This window comes from Anolis sagrei, chromosome 4, assembly GCF_037176765.1.
Source record: "Anolis sagrei isolate rAnoSag1 chromosome 4, rAnoSag1.mat, whole genome shotgun sequence".
Lineage (NCBI taxonomy): Eukaryota > Metazoa > Chordata > Lepidosauria > Squamata > Dactyloidae > Anolis > Anolis sagrei.
The window spans coordinates 180,308,021-180,329,575 of record NC_090024.1 but is presented as its reverse complement, the minus strand read 5'-3'; the positions used below and the strand labels follow the sequence as shown (position 1 = coordinate 180,329,575).

Genomic DNA, 21,555 nt, shown 5'->3' with positions numbered 1-21,555 from the left:
TCAGATCATGATATGAATAAACATAACAGTTTAAATAATGCACCAGTAAGGCCTTTTCGCGAACCACCATGAGAATTTCGGGGGGGGGGGGGGGGGCTGAAGCCCCTCAAGCCCCCCCCCCCCCCCGGCTACATGCCTGCATGACACAATACTATGGAATCATGAGACTCGTAGTTTTCCTAGGTTTGTAGCCTTCTCTGGTGCGTTCCTTAACTTTAACTTCCAGGATTCCATAACATTGGGCCATGGTGGTTAAAAGTGGCCTCAAACTGAATTAATTCTACAGTGTGGATGCACCCTTAATTCTTCCTATAACTCAGGCATGAGCAAACTTTGACCCTCCAGGTATTTTGAACTTCAACTCTCACAAATCATAACAGCCAATAGGCTGTTAGGAATTGTGGGAGTTGAAGTCCAAAAAAACTGGAGGGCCAAAGTTTGCCCATGCCTGGGCTATAGGCCATCTAAGGCTCACACTAGAGTGCACTGCATACAGGATTTTAACCAAATTGTATTGTAAAGAGGTGGTTCTTTAAAAACCACATCATTTATGAGCATTTTCTAATATATACAAAATGATATTTATTTGCTGAAAAGGAAAACTTTCATTTTAAGCTAATACTTTACATAAGAATCCTTGTAATACAGAAGAAATATAAAGATGACAATTTTAAACTTTCAGAACAAAAGGTTACAGTGTCCAGTTCAGATGTTATCATGATTTCCAAAGGATACTGGATATTTCCGATTTAGTAAAACTGGTCAAATAGATCAATTACAGTTATACTGAACTTCACCATCCATCCAATTAATGTATAACACAATCCATGTAAAAAAGGAGAAAGATATGCTACTAAATTATTGAGATATCAAAATACTGTGTTGGAGGATAAATTCCCATCCACCCACAAAGGCAACAATAATATGAGACATCTCTTTTAACTACACTCCTACAAACCGGTTTGCACTACTGAACACATACATATTAATGATAACATTAACACTGCTAAGCATAGCTTTGTAATTCTGAATGAAGGCAGAAGTGCAAACTTGTGGTGCATTTTCATTTTAAAATGCTTTCACGGTACACCTTCAACAATTTATTCCTTTTCCTTGCATTGAGCCTGTATTTCTAATGGGGATCATGGTCAACTTTGTAAAGAAAGATCAAGGCAGGTTAGTACACTCAGGAGTCTCACATACAGGCTCTCTGATTTCTTTTGAACATGTGTTAATTAATAAAGGTAAATATACATTCTTAAAGAAACACAACATTTTATTTTGATTTTTGAAAGTCTAATATCAGATTGAAGTGGCAGTCTTCAACGTAGTTTCCTTCAGTGCTGTAAACTACTGGAATCAATATGGTTCATTGAAGGGATAGAGAGGATGTCCAGCATCCCTTGCTATTAGTTTTCCCTCCACCTGTGAAAGACAAGGAAAGAAAAATAAATGGCATTTCTTAGTGTACCTAATTACTAAACTCAGTCATGTACTTCTACCAATTTCTAAAAGTGACCCTCTGAGTTAAATCAGCAGGGCAAAAAAACAAAACAAAATGGCATTTTAAGTATTGTTTACACCTCTAATGAAGCAACACGGTGGTCAGTTTGGAACTTTAAAAAAAACGCAAACACAAAACTTGAACTTGGAAGGAAGAATCTAATGAAAAGGGAAGACGTTTTGAACATGGAAAGCAGCTCAATACTTTTTTGGAAAGCCATTTAATGCTTGAAAAGACAGAGCTGATAGTATACTTTGCTTCTGTATCCCAAGAGCCACTAGGGGGCACACAATACTAATAATACAACTATTTTCATCTCACTGTATTCATAATAAAGCTACCTTTTGAAATAGTGGGCAAACAAAAAGCTCCCAAATTTTTCAGGACCAGTAAAGCATCTGTTTTTACCATTTACGGCAGCAAAGGATTATTTGGTCCCATTTTCACAATAGGATGTCACTACCATGCATATCCTCTTCCTTTATCCAGAACAAGTCATGTTTTAGCCATTTCAAAGCATTTTGCACAACTCCGTATTTGAAAGCCTTTCTAACAAGCAAGAGGTGTTTATGCTTTGTTACATGAACAAAACACAGCTGAAGAAATGGTGGCTGCTGCATTTCTTTCCTCCACTCTCAGCACCATTTAACAGACAACGTCTGAAAATAACAGTATGTGCATACATACTGGAGCTGTCCATTTTTAAAGCAATATATCACATGAATTGGTCTGATTCCACATTATATAAAATCAGTCATCTCTGAGGTAAACAACTTTGAGATTTTGAGACTCTGACTTTTCCTTGCATCTTATGTAAAGCACAAAAACAGCTTTGAACCGATTTCATGTTTTTCAACACATAAAAACACATAAAAATTAAATCAAAAGCCCCATTCCTGCTACCTAATAACATTCACAATAGTCATCAAAGCTAATTAAAATAGTTCTGCATGGACATAATAGGTCATCTTGCCTTCTGCTCTAGCGGTCCTTCCTTAAAGGTTTGAAGACTGTTTACCAAGGGAGAAACTCATTAATATCTGGTATGGCTGAAGAGGTAGAAAGATAACTCACTCCTGGAAAAGCTTTACGGCACAACACCCCCATTAAAAGTGAATATAAATGTTTATACAAAGCAGCAGAGGTAATATTTACCGTAACCATTGGCACAATGTATCGCCAGTTCTTATTCAGGCTCCCAATAAAACTCATTTCTTCATCTGTTAGACTGAAGTCAAATACCTAAAAATAGAAGCAGACACTTATGCTTTTCACTTTTAGAAGTCTATGGCCTCTTCCACACAGCTGTTTAAAATCGTATATTATCTGCTTTGAACTGGTTTATATGGCAGCGTGGACTCAGACAACCCAGTTTAAAGCAGATATTGTGGTTTATCTGCCTTGATATTCTGTGTTATATGGCTGCGTGGAAAGACCCTATGACTCCCACTGCCCTGTCTAAAGTACATTCCTCTTACACTACGTTTGTTGATGTATGCCTACAAGATAGAAAATGAAAGCGTCTTATTGCTATTTTTAGAAAAAGTATTGGATTTTGTCAAATATGGTATGTTTTCAGTTAAGTCTACATGCCTAGGATACACAATGTGTTGATTCTTTCTCAGTCTATTCTGAAGAAGGTTAAATGGAAAGAAATAAAATAAATGCTCCTGTAAATCTCATTCTCCTTGGGAAGATGAGAACAGCTGGACTATTAGTTAGTAATTCTCTCTGTAATGAGAAAAGACTGGAGTCAGAAGAATGCCAAATCTTAGCCATTACAACTGAATGGGTTGTTTTATGCTGCTGGAGAGGCAGTTATAAATAGCCGACCCAACTAATAACGAATTTCAAACCTTTTTCCTGAGGCAATTTTAGGAAGATATTAACAGAACCCATCCACATAAAAACTTTGATACGCTCTACAGAGTTTGAGGCATCACCTGATAACCAGCAAAGTTATCAGCCAGATGTTTTTGGAGTGGAAGTGATATCTTGTAATTAATACATAAATATAGATTGAGTGATCACAGTTGAGCAACCACAGCAGTAAGAAAAAGAGAGATGTCACACAGCATAGACTTCTTTAATAATAGCAAGCCTGGTTTGCTCAATGACTCTCTCCCTTGATGGAGTTGAACATGAACATCTTATTCTTCATAGAACAGATGCCCACGTAATCCCTTCACCAGTCCTGACTAATGGCATTGGAAGAAACAGGGATTCTTTCAAGAAACAATCCTGTTCAACAGGGTTTTTTGACTATTTCGTTTGTTCACACCCCTCCCCCCTTTCTTCAATAAATAAACTCATAAAAGTTTTTTTTTTTACCAAAAAAGGTGGCAGATTCTGGGAGTGTTGTTCAAAATGTAACTTACTCCTAACTCTGCAAAAACAAACTATCAGAAGGCACTGATCATAATCAGGCCGCTAGAGTGTGCCTTGGGTGTGCCTTGAGTAACACATGCAAACATCTCTCCTCAAAACAATATATTTTTTAAAATCACTCTGGATATTCCAATACTGCAAGACAAGTTCCATAACACAGAGATAGATTAAATAGCACCTCAGCTTTTTATAAGGAAAAATAAAAGAATAAATTTTCATGAATTATTTTTTACAAACAAGAGGAGTAGAAGGAAAAAATATTTATGTATGAAATTAAAAGAAAGGCCTCAGAGAAAACATCAAATAGATGATGATTATCTAATATAAATATCAAAGCTTTTGAAATACAATTGAAAAGGACACTTTTAACATGAAAGCATATACAGAATTAGGGATCTGATGAAATCACTGAGATCAACACAGGACAGGAAATGTATTTAAAGCAGAGGAAGCTGACAATAATAATTTACATAGCAAGGATCAGATGTAACAAACTGCGTAAGTACGCTACAACAATTCAGTGTACTGAATCTCTCAGATCTTTAAAAATCAGAGCCAATGAGACAAGCCAGACCCCGTAGCAATAACATCCAAAAGAAATAGAGCTGATGAAATACTGCAGGGTGTGAATGCTACGAAGAACAAATGAGAAGCACTTACATGTGTTTGCTCCAGTAAAACAATACAGCAAGTTCATCAATAGTACTGTATTTGAATATATATTGTGAAAGGATGCTACAAAGACTAGAGTCAACCTTTGTATGGCCAGCCAAAGCTGTCTGCTATGTTTTTCTGGAAGGCCACATAGGATGCCTCATTTACCTGGAGATTCTGGACTATGCGCGCCGGAGTGACACTCTTAGGAATGACGACCACTTTGCGTTGCACCTGCCACCTATTAAAGAAGACATTATGATTTCTGCACACAGACCAAGAAAAATGGCCTTCCCTGTCAGAGAAAAAGTACAAGCCATAGCCTCTGGAGTCTTCCTTTGAGATTGTACAGCTCTCTCATGGATTACAAGGCATTTTCAAGGCTCAGAGTTAGACTCAGAATCACTTTAACCTACAAGCTGGCAGGCCAAACCATCTTCTTCATAGTAGATTCTCAAACTCAATAGCAGTTATTAAACCTGAACACACTAACATATGTGCAATTCATCAGAGACCTAAGTATTCTTCCATCTTAATACTAGGTTCTTTTTCTGCTTATGAATACCTTAAAGTTCCTCTGTTCTTACAGAAAGCTGAGCAAAGCTAACTGGTTATTAAAGTTGCAAAACCTCTGCAGCTGATGTTACCTTTCGAATTTATGGTTCTTGTGGAACCAAACTCTTGCTGTATAAATGTCAGAAATGGCACAATAAAAAAATCACAATATAGAGCTAAGCAAGTCTGGGAAAAGAGCAGCCCATAGGCTGAATGTCATCCCTCAGGACCCCTTTTTAGGCTCATAAGGGTCATCTAGCCTCTTCCATCATCCAAGTTAAACAGTGACCTGTCCTGGCCTGAAAAGAGCCTAGATGAGCTCAAAAACAATTGCCCACACTTCACAATGGCATTAGATGACGGGTAGGTGCAGTGAATGTGTAGGTTTCAATCATGAATTAACACAGAAAACGACAAACTCTGTTTATTTGTTCCATGCTCACCCCCCCCCACCCCCGCTCTACCAATGGCTAATCCATTATTACCTGAGGAGAATCTGAGCAGGGGATTTGCCATATTTGTCTGCTATCTTTTTTATTCCAGGTTCCTCCAGCAGCACCGGCTCGTCTGGGTGCTTCCACATCCGGTCACCTGAACCAAGAGGGCTGTAAGCTGTCACTACTAAGCCTCGTTCATGGCAATGCGCTATCAGTTCATTCTGGGCCAGGTAAGGGTGGCACTCCACCTGTTAAGAACAATATATATTCATCAGCAGACTTCTATCATTATATTAAAACAGCAGATTTCAAATAAATCTCGACTTCTGACAATTAGAAGTGAAAGCTACCATGAAAATCAAGGCATCCCACATGGTCCGTTTCCTAGTGGCAGATGTACAGCTAAACCTAGTGCCTAATCACAAACTGTATGAAACTTCCATCAGCAGATGGTGGGGAGGCAGAGCAGCATTTCAATACAGGTAGAAGGGTGAGTGTGAATCTTCAAAAATTCTGTTCTTACTAGCAAGAATTTTACAATTTTTCTCCTTGCTGCAGGATTGTCATTGAAAACTCTGCAGTGTTTGAGAACAATATCAAATGTTGTTTTCTGCAGAGAAAATGTTGATTTGTGCAGCAAAAACATATTTTCTGCATAAAAACAGCATTTTCTACATAGAAACATTACTTTCTGCACAGAATGAGTGGTTTTCTGTGTAATAAAACCCTGCATTTTTATGCAGAATATCAGTACTGTGACATATTGTCCAGGTAATTGTTTCCACATAAGATCAGGATCAAGAAGCCCAATTTTAAACAATTCTTCAAATATCTTCAAGTATTTTCCCCATTTTTAGATAGAATTAACAGCAAGACTGCATTTTCAAGATATATTTTCATTCTTGGAGATAATTATTTATACAAAACGAAACAGAAATGTGGGATGCATTAAAAATCAGTGAGGGGAAGAGGTGTGATTGATTTACTGAAACAGTAGTATCCCCATCCATTGTCAATCCTTATAACCCAAGATTTATTGTGCTACAGATGCTCTTGTCTATACAGTCTGTAATCTGCTTATACAATTGTTCTCCAGGCTTCTACAGTAATTTCTCTAGTACGAATTCCGAAATATAGCTTTCATTATCTTGGAACATGCAATTTTGTATGCTAGATTATAAAACCTGCACTATATGTAGTTATAGATTATCTCCAGATGGGGAAAATTGTGATATTTGGCTCATTTAAACACAATGTTTTAACTATCTGTATTATCCTACAATATGCATTTTATTAACTAGACTCCCATTTGTAAATAACCTGTCCCACAGCATTCCTTAGAGTTAGTCATGCTGAACCTATACTCTAAGCAGATTTATTAGGAGAGGATTTTTCAGATGTTTCCGTAATAGAAAATCCTATTAGTCACTCAAAATCTTCAATAACCCGAGTCCTGCTGTCACTTCTTCCAAGGGTTATCATGCCCTTGGACAGATTTGCCCTCCCAATACTTGGATAAAACAATCCTAACATCTCATTAGTATAATGCATATTCTCTATCTCTGGAATTCTCAAAGCATATGGCATGGTTCACTAATACGCTGAAAGGAAGAACATGAAAACAAAGGATTCTGTGAGCCTCTCATAATCAAAGGTGAGGACAGCTGCTACAATTATATAGGCTTCTGTACCCAACCTTGACTTAATCAGGCTTGACAGAAGTGTGATTTGAGCACTTTATCATATCCCTGCTCACAGGAGGTTGCTGTTGCCCCTCTCTATCAATATCTGCTTTGAACTGGCTTCCTTTCACTCAGAACATCCAAGAATATCCAAGCAGGGATTCCTCCTCCCTCTCAGTAGACTAAAAGCGATGGAGATGAACCCAGGAACATCTGCAAGTTGGCCCAAATGCCAAAGAAAGCTCATCATAACTGTCATATGTTCTGCAGTTGATGGTGGTTGGTGATGGAAGGGTTAATGTATTAGTTCTAGAGGGTTTGGTGATCTGTAAGTGGGAGTTCATGGGTGAAAGCAATTAGGGTGGAGGTGTGCAGAAGATGGGTTGCGGCTGGGTGTTACTGGATTTAAGGAGCTAACCTTGAGACTGATCTTTGGGAGAAAAGTATCTGTTGTAGTTTTGGTGGTGGATGCTGCTGGTTTTTCCCCCAGGTCTGTTGGATTTTCGGTATCCTGACCTGTCTCCTGTAATCTTGGAATCCTGGAAACTTGAACCTTTGGTCTGGCTTTTGACTACGGTATAGACTCTTGATCCCTGGACTTTGTTTATTGAACTCTCGGCATTTGACCACTGGACTGGACCCTTTTGACTACGGAGTTGTTTTTGCTATCAGTTTTTGTTTATTCTGTGGCTGGGGTGCTATCTTTATGTTTTATGTTTTGGTTTATTAAAACAGCCAGCAAGTAAGTGCTGTTTTAATTAAACTGTTTGATAAAACTGGGAGTTTGGTTAATATCTACCTAAATAAGGTAGAGCCCTGGCAACGTGACAATAACCTCACATTGAAACTTGTATGCAAGGGAGAAGTAAGCTTCCTCTTCAAATGCTATACATGAAACACTAAACACAAGTTTACATAGAAGGCACACACTCATGCAAGAAGGATATATATCTTCTACAGTTCCCCCTTGCCCTCTTTTCACTCTCAGCAGAAAGACCTGGCATCCTCGGGGCCCATATTTCTTCACACTGATAAAGAAAACATCTCAGGAAGCAACACTCGTATTTTCATTTCTGCTCACCTGTAATACAGATGGTTTGACCGAAGCGATGCTAAGGACGTCATTAATCTGACGACTGTTAAAGTTGGATAAACCAATAGCCTTCACCAAACCTTTCTCCACCAACTTCTCCATGGCTTTCCAAGTTTCTTTATAGTCAATGGAGTCATAACGCATGGTGCCATCTGGATTCTTGGGGAAGAGATTATCTCCCCGTCTATAATAAAACATAGATAACAAAACTCAGAGGAAATATTAAGAACTAATGTCCATTTCATGAGACCCAGTAGAGAACAGGTTCTTTTTTCTTCTCATTTTATCTTGTCTAGTGTATTGGTTCAGAGTGGCAAAACAGTTTGACCCAACTACAACTCTGGAGACCTGGGTTTGAAAGTCCCACTTGGTAGCCTTGGGCAAGTTGCATTCTTTCAGCCTTAGAGGAAGGCAGAGGCAAACCTCATCTGAACCCCATGATATGTCTGCCTTGAGATTGCTATAGGTTGGAAACAATTTCAGGGCACAAAACAACAACTGTCTGGGCTATTTAGCTCATAATGAGGTATAAAATCCAATTAGAAACTAACTTAAAATTATTTATTTTATTTACTGTAATTATACCCTGCCCTTCTCACCCTGAAGGGGACTCAGAGTGGCCATACAATAGGAAGCAATTCAACGCCATATCAAACAGACATAATAAAATAAACATATCCATCAAAACCATAAAGTTAAAAAGCAATATAAACATTTAAAACCCATTAGTTAAAACCATGTTTTCTGAAATCACAGTCAACGCCGTTCCAATTGTTATTGCAAATATTCCATCTTCACTTATTGCATTGCACTACTGGAAAAACACTTGGTCCCAAAACCATGTTTTTACTTTCTTTCTGAAGGTCAAGAGGGAAGGGGCTACCTGATTTCCCTGGGGAGGGAGTTCCATAGCCAAGGAGCCACCACTGAGAAGGCCCTGTTCCTCACCCCCACCAACTGCACCTGCGAAGGAGGTGGGACCGAGAGCAGGTTCATAGAGGGAGATGCATTTGGACAGATAAGCCGAGCCAGAACTGTTTAGGGCTTTATAGCCTAAAGCCAGCACTTTGAATTGTGCTTGGTAGCAGACAGATAGCCAGTGGAGCTGATGTAACAGGGGGATAGCACGCTCCATGTATGCTTCCTGAGCCATACAAAATTATGGCAATTCCTGTTCAATTTAACAACCCACCATGATGGAGAAATAACTTCTAGCAAGTTGACTAGCTTTACTCATAGTTTTAGAATTATGTTCAAAAGTCCAATCAAATTCCACTACACAGTATGCAGAATCTTTTTAGCCTTGTTTTTTAAAGCTTTGATTGTGTTTATCCTGCATGGCAGGGGGTTGTACTGGATGGCCCATGTGGTCTCTTCTAACTATATGATTCTCAGTTTTCATTTTGCTTTACTCTCTTTCCTCCCCTTGCTATTTTTAAAAAGTGAATTTCAGATCTCCAAATGATAAAACTCACAAAAGCAACCTACTATAAACTCAGAAAAACAAGGGCCAAGAGAATTGGAAACCAACTAGCATCTGTGTAGACGGTGAGAAACATTTGGTTCAGCCTTGCTTTCTATATTGCTGTTTCACGTTGTTTTTACTGTTTTTCATTCTCACTTCCTTTATCTTGACACTCACTCAAAAGCATGTGGCCAATGCATAAGATAGAGGTCCAGATAATCTAGCTTCAGTTCTTTTAGGGTTTTCTTTAAAGCTGGTTCCACATCTTCAGGGTGATGCTTGGTATTCCATAGTTTCGACGTCACAAATAGTTCTTCCCTCTTAACAGTCTTCGAGAAAAAAGAAGAAAGGGAATAAAGGCACAAATAAAGGTCATTTCAAAATTATACATTGCTCAGTTCATCAATCAGATGCATCCATGTCTACATTGCTTCCAAGGATAGCATTCATACTCCAACATCAACTTTTTATTTAATAACCTTTTCACTTCACAATATATGTAACTCCCTCAGCAAGTACCTTCCTTCTTCTAACTATGTCTCTTCATTTTCCCTCTACTTCCCCATTCTAGATGCTCATTTTCTGAGTCTTACACACACTCATACAAACAGAAAATGAAATATTATAGCCACAGGCCCTGCTGCCAGCAAACTAAGAGTTTCTCTATCCTATCCTGTAACACATCTTATTTTTGCTTTTGTCATAAGTTCTTAAAGCTATCCAATCTATACCACCTATTCAATTATTTCCATTATAAGAAGAATCTTACATTTCTAATGTTGATGATATAGTAATTTCTATGACATGGCTTCCCATACAGTTCAGCTATAGTTTAATACACACCAAATCAAACATTTGACACCTTAAAATGCTTTAAATTACTATAGTAAAACTGATATTTAAGAAGCGGCTAAAGGTAAAGGATTCCCCTTGACATTAAGTCTAGTCGTGTCTGAGTCTGGGGGATGGTGCTCATCTCCATTTCTAAGCCGAAGAGCTGGCATTGTCCGTAGACATCTCCTAGGTCATGTGGCTGGCATGACTGCATGGTGCACCATTACCTTCCCACTAGAGTGGTACCTATCGATCTACTCACATTTGCATGTTTTCAAACTGTTCGGTTAGCAGAAGCTGGGGCTAACAGCAGAAGCTCTCCCCGCTCCATGGATTCGAACCACTGACTTTTTGGTCAGCAAGTTCATCCTTACGTTGTATGAAAGTAATTGCTTTGTAAACAAAACCAACTTAGAACACTTAATTGCTCCTGTCTCTGTTTTGCAATTACTTCCCAACAACTGCCTATGAGCATTTTAATGCTTTTTTTCTTACCTTATTATTTCCAACCATCTCCTGGAAAGCATCACCTATCTCTGCTTCATTGCTATAAGCTGCAGCACAATCAATGTGACGATAGCCTGCACCAAGAGCACACTTTACTGCTTCTTTCACCTAAAACAGAACAAAAAAGGTTTGTGTATCAGAATGTGAAGAGATCATCTCTACCCCAAAAGTTCAACTAATAACAAAATGTGTGTGCTTTGGGAGTATATTGATTCAGAGAAGGAAAGAAAAAGGAGAAAAAGAAAGGAGAAGAAGAGAGGGTGAAGAAGAAAAAGGAGGAGGAGGAGGAGGAGGAGGAGGAGGAGGAGGAGGAGGAGGAGGAGGAAAAAGAAGAAGAGGGGATTGCTGCTATGTAGCTTGAGTGAAAATCACTCTTTCAGTCATCCATATCATTCAGGAAAAAAGATGCCCAGCTATGGGAAACCTGACTGCATTGTGCAGAATCCAAGTAGCTAAGTGAATGAGCAACAGACACTGGTAATCTCTACCCATCAATGTCTCTATCCATCATTCTTTGCTCTTCTAAAACGCTTTTGCAGTGAAGCCGGGGAAAATAATAAATCCTTAAAACCGAGTTTCCCTTTTATAGGAATTTAATGACTTGGATCCAAAGTTGTCATTAACCAAATAAAAAGTTTTCACTAATCCACTATGGCCTATAATGCAACATCCCACAATATTCCATAGAGTCCTATGACTTCCAGAACACCAACTGCACATATGGGCATGAACCATTATGTCATGTGCCTGCATAGTTAAATAATATTAACCAGGAACAGATCAATGATATTCAAAAATTAATCCATAAATAATTAGGAATTATTCTCATCTTGAGCCCACAGATACATGCTGACCAGACAAAAAATTATTGTGCAAGAAATACCAGTCCTCCTTCACAGAAAAGCTCTGCCAATTATGGAAATTCTTCACAATGTATAGCACTTTTTGGATAAGGGACTGGCAAAATATATAACTGTTCTCTAACTGAAAATCATGAGATGCACTATGCCTATGCTATTTGTCATAAACTGAAGATTTATTTCATGTGAAATAGTGCTATCAGAAGATTTAATGTGCATTTATTCTATTCTTTGTGATATTCGATTTTTTTTGTTTTCTATTATTATAAGTGTTGGTTATATAACATGTTGCTGTTTTGCTTGATTTTATTGGTTATATTAAGTTTACAATAAACCTCTATGTAGAAAAGCAAGATTTTCTTGGTAGCAGTATTAAAAAGTTGCTAGTAGGATATTTAGTAGTAGACTTCTGCACGGATTCAGAGTGGTCGGTTCCCTTCAGCCAATACAGCTTGGTCAGATGGCCATAATGGCAAGGGCCCAGCCATCATGTTTTTTCATCTGTTATGGGACCACATGGCAGCCAATCATGGTTCCTCATCCCATATTCAATATCACGAGGTGCACAAAGATGTTGTGTCTTATGCAAACTGTATCTGCTTCCTTAACTCAGTTGCTGAAACACAGGCTCCCTTGAAGGGAAGGAAGGAAAGGGTGCCAGGAAGGGTGCTTCCCTAACCCCGTTGCTGAAACCAGACTCTCTTGAAGGGAAAAAAGGAAAAGGTCCCAGGAACTGAAAGGGGAGCCTTGTAAGTTTTGCATTGTTGCCAATGGGCTGGATCTATCCATATTTTTGGCTGGAGATCAAAAACGGCTATCCGATTTCGGGGGGGCACACAAAAACGATACAGGGATCTACTGGAATCTGGCCAGCAGAAACGGATTGAGGTTCAGCCAAAATGCACAAGCCTAATCAGTAGTACTATTTAATCAATTTGTTAATTCATCTGTTTTGGAATTGCCACTATAAACCCCTGTTCTGAAGAAGGTTTTGCTGCAATGTAATTTATGATACATATATTTATGTGCAACGAGGTTTCCTCTTGCTGTGTTTACTAATGTTCTGGTTCCTTGTGAATGGAAATGAAGGTTATCAGAAAGTTATCTCACCTCTATACTCTTACAATCTGCTACTTTCCATATATAACAGACAGTGCTGTTGTTATGGAATACTGGCATTGGTTAACCAACGCATAGCTATGCTAATATGGATCTCAGTGTTTGATAGCACAAACACAAAAAGAGGTTCTGTACTTGATCTATCTCCCAACATTATTAATTTTTTAAAAATATATCTCATCAATTCCTCTGATAAGATAATTCAGATTTTCTACTTTTATTTTTATTTTTAATTTATTTTAGGTAAAGGCTAACAAAATAATAATATGAGAATTGGTAAATTTGTCTGAACTCATAAAGCTTTTGCTTTTGGGGATTTGTTTCTGATAGGATATCAAACAATTGCAACAAAAGGACGACTGCCACCTTTGCAGATGAACTCAGATCTCCTACTTCATGTCAAATTTAATTTCCTTTTGGTTATTGGAAGCCTGGACACTAGATAGGAAGGCAGCAACACAAAATGCTCTGAAAAAAACATTCTCCTTTACTCACAATGATAAAGCAATTCCAGTTCCTCATTACAACTGCATGACCTTACCACCTTCGTTCCTAGCTCTGAATTATGATTATAACAATCACTTTGAAAATGGAGAACAGTGAATGGTTGCTGAACTTAAAACATTTCTCACAAAAATGGCAAAGCCTTGTCATCAATCAAACAGAAATAAAATGTGGCATGCTTGTACAGTATTTAAGTACTAGCTTGGGAACCAGGAGGGACCAGGAACTGCCATGTGTGCAAATGCAAGCTTACACAAGGAATCACGGCTTACCTGCCCAGGATCACTCTTCCATGTCCCCAGTCCTACAAGAGGCATTTTTTGTCCAGTATGGAGCAAAACATAGTTGACCTCTGAAGGCATCTTTCCCTAAATAAAATATGATATTTGTCTTAAAAATGTAATATATTGAGCTGTACAAAAAAATCCACTATATCAGCTTTTGCAACTTTATTACGGAAATTTAACATTATTAGGCAATAATGTGCATTTCCATGTCAGTGAAGCCTTTATCTCCAGATCACAAGCAAGACATGTCAAACTTGAGTTTTAACCTGGTTAACCGGCAAACCATAGCATCAGAAAACAATTATTGAGTCTTAAGAAGTGACCTTCATTTATGGGATCATTATACATCTACTCTGCACATTTGATCCATTCAAAAAAAAAAAAAAAGGGGGGGGGGAGCTACCATTAAGGGAAAGTTTTTTTCTTGCAGATCATTAAACAAAGTGCTGTAAACTAGAAAGGACTGAGCATCAAGGGAGTGAGCACTAAAACATACTATATCACAAGATGAAATCACCATGTACCTTGGCATTTTGTAAGAAAAAAAAAGCCGTTACATATAAGTTAAGGAATTTGGATAAGTCTATACCTGAGCTGTTTATATAACTGCACAATTAACTGCCTCCTGACAAACTCTGGAAAATATATGTGGTTGTGCTAATGTTACCTTAGGTTGTGTCGAAGCAATTAAAGACTGTCTTTGCAGTAGAACTTATTGCATCACAAGCCGGATGGCGCAAAACCAGGTTATTTTTCTCAGATTGCTGTCTAATGTCCAAATCATATAGATTACACCAACATTAAGTCATTTTCTCTATCCTCAACATTTGCCTGTAACTGAGAGAAAAGTCCAGAAGGCATATCAAGGAATACATTAGTTATCAAAGTGTTTGACAAGAAAGCTCCTACCAGGATTTTTTTGGCAGCTTCAGCATTAGGAAGAGGGTGAATAGCAATTATTTAATTCACTGTTTTGGAGTTGTAGTAGGTTTTTTCGGGCTATATGGCCATGTTCTAGAGGCATTCCATCCTGACGTTTCGCCTGCATCTATGGCAAGCATCCTCAGAGGTAGTGAGGTCTGTTGGAACTAGGAAAATGGGTTTATATATCTGTGGAATGACTAGGGTGGGACAAAGGACTCTTGTCTGCTGGAGCTAAGTGTGAATGTTTCAACTGACCACCTTGATTAGCATTTGATGGCCTGGCAGTACCTGGGGCAATCTTTTGCTGAGAGGTGATTAGATGTCCTTGATTGTTACCTCTCTGTTGTTTTGCTGTTGTAATTTTAGATTTTTTTAATACTGGTAGCCAGATTTTGTACATTTTCATGGTTTCCTCCTTTCTGTTGAAATTGTCCACATGCTTGTGGATTTCAATGGCTTCTCTGTGTAGTCTTACATGGTGGTTGATTCAAAATTATTCCATTTGGTTTTACTGGCTTATTTTATGCAGAATAGCATGTTATCAAAGAGGAACATCCTGCAATGTGACCTAAAAGTTGCTCTGTTAGCTGAATTGCAAGAGGAAATAATGCTTAACGAGATTCCAGGCCCATCAGCTTCCTTAGTTTGCGCTGGGATCAGCTATAGAGCGGTTTCCTGCAGAACATTTATGTAAACACCATCTACACCACACAAGTAAAGCAGGAAGTGAAATACTCCTTTGCTTCTATTGTAAACTTTCTAATAAGGAAGCATTATTTCCTTGTCACTGTGAACAAGGAATGTGTTAATTTGCCTCCTTTATTTAAAATCTTCAAAATGTTATCTGATACATATTTTATAACCTTACCTCTCTTAAAGAAAGAAGACAAGTACCAAGACAGATGTGCAGCCTAGACCTAGCCACATCTATATAAATAAAAATGTAATGTTCATTTGTGAGATTAGCATAACTCAAAAACTACTGAGCGAATTGACACCAAATTTGGACACAATACACCTATCAGGCCAACAAGTGACCATCACTCATAAAAACACTAAAAAACACAGTGAAAGAGACTTTAAAAGCCTTTTTAAAAAAAATACATTACAATGCATGCCAAAATCACATATATACACAGATATAATAATAATAATAATAATAATAATAGTACTAGTAATAATAAACAACTTTATTTGTACCCCGCCACCATCTCCCCAATGGGGACTCGGAGCGGCTTATATACACACACATATACACATATAGACACACACAAAACACATATACACAGACTGGGCCACAGCAACGCATGGCAGGGGTCAGCTAGTATAGCTATAAATCCCTTTCAAATTCTTCACTGGTGTGCTAAAATTTGAGCTCTTGCTCAAGACCATCTCTTAACCTCTATTTTATAGCAATGCATTGCAGAGGGAAACTCGGGCCCCTTCCACACAGCTGAATAAAACCCCACATTTTCTGCTTTGAACTGGAATCTATGGCAGTGTGGACTCAGATAACCCAGTTCAAAGCAGATATTGTGGGATTTTCCACCTTGTTATTCTGGGTTATATGGCTGTGTGGAAGGGTCCCGAGTTTCCCTCTGCAATGCATTGCTATAAAATAGAAACAGGGTGGCAGAGTGAAATGGTAAGCAGGATCATGTACTTTTAGTTTTCACCATTTGCAGAAATTCTCTTTTGCACTGAAAGTGCAGAAACGTGCCTGCTTTGAACTCTGGACACCACAAAATGTAACTTTTCAAGAAGACAACAAGAAGGGGGGGGGGGGAAGAAACAAGTAAAAGTTACTGTTATAAGAAAAACAAGAAAAACAAGTAAAAGTGACTGTATTATATAAACATGCAAAACCCCATATAAAAAGCCATAATTAATACTCATATGATTCTGAGTTGTGTAACTCACCAGAGGATTCAGCCTAGCTATGCACTTTCTGATAAGATACACATTAATCTTGAATGGAACTTTAACCCAAGGCAAATTACCAGGCATAATCAGTAACTCGATCAGCAGATACCAACAGTTCACCCTCCTTCAGCTGATAACGAAAGCCCAGTTCCCACTGGATAATGCATTATATATAATTAACCCTCCCCAGTACAATGCCTTTAAGTTAAGAAAGTAAATATTGCAATTTATTGTGTTCCATTCTTCTATTTAAAACTTTGAACTATATTATGCCATTTTAATTTGCTTTGATTTAGATATTTCCGGTAAAATTATAATTTTCTATAGTGTGCACACTGGTGGCACAGCGGGTTAAACTACTAAGTTGCAGAACTTCCTGACCAGAAGGTCGGCAGTCCGAATCTATGGATGGGGTGAGCTCCTGCCGTTAGCCCCTGCTCCAGCCAATCTAGCAGCTTGAAAACATGCAAAATGTGAGGAGAGCAATAGGTACCGCTTCAGCGGGAAGGTAACAGCACTCCATGCAAGCCTGCCAGCCACATGACCTTGGAGGTGTCTACAGACAACGCCGGCTCTTCGGCTTAGAAATGGAGATGAGCACCCGCCCCCCAGAATCAGACTTGACTAGACTTAATGTCAAGGGGAAAGTTTTACCTCTATTATAGTGCACGCATAGCTCATGAATTCTATTATTACAAATCTTCAGTAAGAGAGATTTCTGAAGTATACATTATTATTTTTATCACTGTGACCTTTAAATTGATTAAAGTTTCCATCACTCTCCTCAGATTAAACTTCCATCACTGTCCTAATCAACAATCTTTGGGGTTTTGAGTACAGAAAAAAAATTAATCACCCAACTCCCCACAATTCACTGTATGGATTTAATCTTTTAACAAATAATTGGCATTTTGATAGGCATTTTTGCATGCAAATTAAGTTTATGGTTCCAATGAAAGAGCCTTGCCCTATTTGAACACAAAGTTCAGTTAGCTCTCTGACTAAGTTAACTTGTGGGTATGTGATAGTTGAACTTGGCAACCTTTGTATTCGCTAATACATTTTCAGCTTAACACAAGTAAACTAAAGTTGAAGAGTTCCAAAGTAATGCAATTATTTGTAGTACAATGTACTCATGCAAACTCCACACTCACACACTCACAGTCACAGCATAGTTATAATATCCTATAATAACTGCAATCACATAGGAAATATATGAATGCCAGCAAACCAACAATAATTTTGCTCTTAAATAAGTGGTGTAGAATATATATTTCCTTTATCTGTTATTTGGGTGTGTGTGTGCAAGTTTTAAAGGTTAGTTTAAGTGTATTTATTATATTTTAATCTTTCTAAACTTAATCCACACTATATTATGTAATTGGGTTTCTGTGAGTTTTCCAGGCTATACGGCCATGTTTCAGAAGCATTCTCTCCTGATGTTTTTGGTGGTTATTATGGTGGTGGTTATGTTTTACTGACATTTGTATTTGGATATATACATTGAACTTCTATGTGTTTAGATATTTTTGCATTCCTACAATTAGTGGATACTTTCTGGTTCCAAGGGAATCCATTTTCCATTTTAGTTGTTATCGAGTGGTCCAGCATTTCTGTGTTCTCAAATAATATGCTGGTTCATCAAGTGCTCTGCTGTGGCTGATTTCTCTGGTTGATGACCTAATCTGAACACAGAAATGCTGGACCACTCTAACAACCACCGTGTCTGACTACACAGAGAAGCCATTGAAATCTACAAGCATGTGAACAATTTCAAAAAAAAGGATAAAACCATGAAAATGAACAAAATCTGGCTACCCGTATTAAAAAAAAATCTAGATTTAGGACAGTAAATAAACAGCAACACTAAAAAAAACAGGTGAGTTCCAGACAGGAATCAATCAGGGCCAGCTAACATGACCCAAAATATTCTCCCAGGGAGGAAGCAGTCAGTCTTTGAAGCTGCAAGGCTATTCAATATTAATCAAGGTGGCCAATTGCAACATTCACACTTCCCTCAAGCAGACAGGAGTACTTTCTCCCACCCTGAATTTATTCCACAGATATATAAACCTCACTTGTCTAGTTTCCAATAGACCTCACAACCTTGGGGGATGCCTGCCATATATTTGGGTGAAATGTCGGGAGAGAATGCTTCTGGAACATGGCCATAAAGCCTGGAAAAATCGCAACAACCCAGTGATTCCGGCCATGGAAGCCTTCAGCAACGTATTATGTAATTGTTTTTTAATGTTTGTGTTGTGCTTTTGAAATTATGAACAAGTTGTGAGATTGTTATCAGTCTTAAGTCTCCATTGGAAGAAAGACGGGGTATAAATAAAGCAATAATAATACAGTAACAACAATAACACAGAACAGGATTCTTTGGATTTTCAGTGGAGCTTAAAACCAAGTTTAAGTTTCAGAATAAAAAGCAAACTAGACTCCAAATGTAGCATCGGAACCTGTTTTCCTCTCCAATGAGCTCATTACCCAACTATAAAATGCAAAAGTTCCCTTGCCAGTGTAAACCGTGATAGCTAGCCATACAGGCTGAGTATCCCTTATCCAAAATCCACCAAAATCCATTACTGTGTCTGCATGGATGGTTGAAATAGAGACACCCTTGCTTTGGGGTAGTTTGAAAGCATACTCACAAAATGCAAACATGTTGTATAATACTATCTTCAGGCGATGTGCAAAAGAAACGAATGAATCTCGTGTTTAGACTTGGATCCCATTTCCAAGATATCCCATTATGTACATGTAAGTATTCCAAAATCCCTCACCCACCCAAAAAATATATATCCCAAAATACTTCTGTATGTCTGGAATATTAGTATGCAATTGTACTATTATTTTTTGTAGTACCTTCAGAGATAAAACTGAAAGAGCAAAGTTGGCAGTATAAGCTTTCTCAGACTAAGGGTGCATTTACATCTGGCCTGGGCAAACTTGGGCCCTGCAGGTGTTTTTGGACTTCAACTCCCATCATTCCTAACAGCCTCAGGCCCCTTTATTTCCCCCCTCAGCCGCTTAAGCGGCTGAGGGGGAAAATAAAGGGGCCTGAGGCTGTTAGGAATGATGGGAGTTGAAGTCCAAAACAACTAGAGGGCCCAAGTTTGCTCAGGCCTGATCTACACTGTAAAATGAATGCAGTTTAGCATCCCTTTAACTTCCATGGCTCAATAATAAAGAGACCCTGGAAGTAGTAGTTTTCTCTGCCAGAGAGAACCGGTCCCCCCTCCCAAAAAACTATAAATCCCATGATCCAATTGCAGTGACCCATGGGAGTAAAAGTGGTGTCAAACTGCTACAGTGAGGATGCACCCTGAGCTTTCCTCCTGAGTCTCACCCTGTTCATTCCAAGGTTCAGTGTTAGGCATTACACTTGAGATTAAGGAAGATCCCCTCTTCCTGCCCACCAACTTTGAGAGTATGTATTACTACTATTCTTTGTTTGCAGAGGCAGGAGACGTGTCAAGGAGTGGCGCCGCTTCTCAAAGAGCCACAGGCCCGCCCTGATTCCGCACCAACCTGATTGACGCACCCCGAGTCCCACAAAGAAGTGATCTGCACGCGGGGAATCCGCAGCCGCTCTGAAACTTCCTTCCCCCCAAAGAGTTCAAAACAGAGTGGCAACGCTTCCAGCCCCGGACTTTTCACGTTTCCGCTTCCGGGTTTGAAATTTAACCATATTGTTGATTCAATCCTCAGCGCTCCACATTTTTTTTCTCCCCATCCCACGTGGTTTTATGGAGAGAGTCAAGTGGAAAGAATTGGCTGTGTGTTTCTCCTGTTTTGCAAAAGGAAAAGGGTTTCCGAGGCCCAGCAGCAGAAATATCCAGGGAATCAAAAGGGGCTTTTAGTCAGGAATGGTTTGCAAACAAAGAACTATCCAGAATCATAGAGTTGGAAGTGACCTCGTGAGCCATCCAATCCAACCCCCTGCCAAGAAGCAGGACAATCTCGTTCAAAGCACCCCCAACAGATGGCCATCCAGCCTCTGTTTAAAAGCCTCCATAGAAGGAGCTTCCACCACTATTTATTTATTTACCATATTTATATACCGCCATTCTCAGCCCGGAGGTGACTCAGGAAACAACATACAAACTGTCTACAAAGCCACCAAGAAAATCCAACAAATGCTACGTTCAGCAAAGGACAAGAGGGATCCTCTCACCTCTGCAAGAATCTAACATATACCATGCAGCTGTGGACAAGTCTACATAGGGACCACCAAACACAGAAGCATTGCCCAGACACGAATCAAGGAACGTGAAAGGCACTGCAGACTACTTCAACCAGAGAAGTCAGCCATAGCAGAGCACCTGATGAACCAACCTGGACACAGCATATTATTTGAGAACACAGAAATGCTGGACCACTCTCACAACCACCATGTTCGACTACACAGAGAAGCCATTGAAAGCCACAAGCATGTGGACAATTTCAACAGAAAGGAAGAAACCATGAAAATGAACAAAATCTGGCTACCAGTATTAAAAAAAACTCTAAAATTAAAACAGCAAAACAGAGAGGAAACAATCTGGGACATCGAATCACCTCTCAACAAAAGATTGCTCCAGGCACTAACAAGCCACACCAAACAACAGCCAAGCCATCAAATTCTAATCAAGGTGGTCAGTTGAAACATTCACACCTAGCTCCAGCAGACAAGAGTCATTTGTCCCATCCTGGTCATTCCACGGATATATAAACCCTTTTTCCTAGTTCCAACAGACCTCACTACCTCTGAGGATGCTTGCCATAGATGCAGGTGAAACGTCAGGAGAGAATGCAAAGATACAGAATGGGG

At 38.8% G+C, this 21,555-nt stretch overlaps 1 protein-coding gene across 4 annotated transcripts; it reads right to left on the bottom strand.

The window, feature by feature from the left end:
• Positions 1 to 557: 557 nt before the first annotated feature.
• On the bottom strand, positions 558 to 20,421 carry AKR1A1 (aldo-keto reductase family 1 member A1). 4 transcript variants are annotated; one of them, XM_067467915.1, is made up of 10 exons: positions 20,274 to 20,421; positions 14,557 to 14,726; positions 13,875 to 13,970; positions 11,108 to 11,227; positions 9,956 to 10,107; positions 8,302 to 8,497; positions 5,587 to 5,786; positions 4,715 to 4,787; positions 2,660 to 2,746; positions 558 to 1,425 (listed from the first exon to the last, which is right to left on the bottom strand). In XM_067467915.1, exons 3-10 carry the CDS (start codon positions 13,962 to 13,964, stop codon positions 1,360 to 1,362), a joined length of 984 nt encoding a protein of 327 aa, XP_067324016.1. In that variant the 5' UTR covers positions 13,965 to 13,970; positions 14,557 to 14,726; positions 20,274 to 20,421; the 3' UTR covers positions 558 to 1,359. The 4 variants fall into 4 exon arrangements, with proteins under 4 accessions (XP_067324016.1, XP_060629366.2, XP_060629365.2 ...); XM_060773383.2 differs by lacking the exon at positions 14,557 to 14,726 and having other exon boundaries at positions 20,287 to 20,421; XM_060773382.2 differs by lacking the exon at positions 14,557 to 14,726 and having other exon boundaries at positions 20,274 to 20,420.
• Positions 20,422 to 21,555: the final 1,134 nt, after the last annotated feature.

Bases quoted from the DNA above. Each gene is read 5' to 3' on its own strand.
- AKR1A1 (XM_060773381.2), bottom strand. From the start codon at position 16,820: ATGCCTGGTAATTTGCCTTGGGTTAAAGTTCCATTCAAGATTAATGTG. The intron at 13,971-16,733 runs GTGAGTTACACA...TATTTTATTTAG, and splicing joins TAGCTAGGCTGAATCCTCTG to GGAAAGATGCCTTCAGAGGT. The intron at 4,788-5,586 runs GTAATAATGGAT...CTTCTTTAATAG, and splicing joins CCTGCTCAGATTCTCCTCAG to GTGGCAGGTGCAACGCAAAG.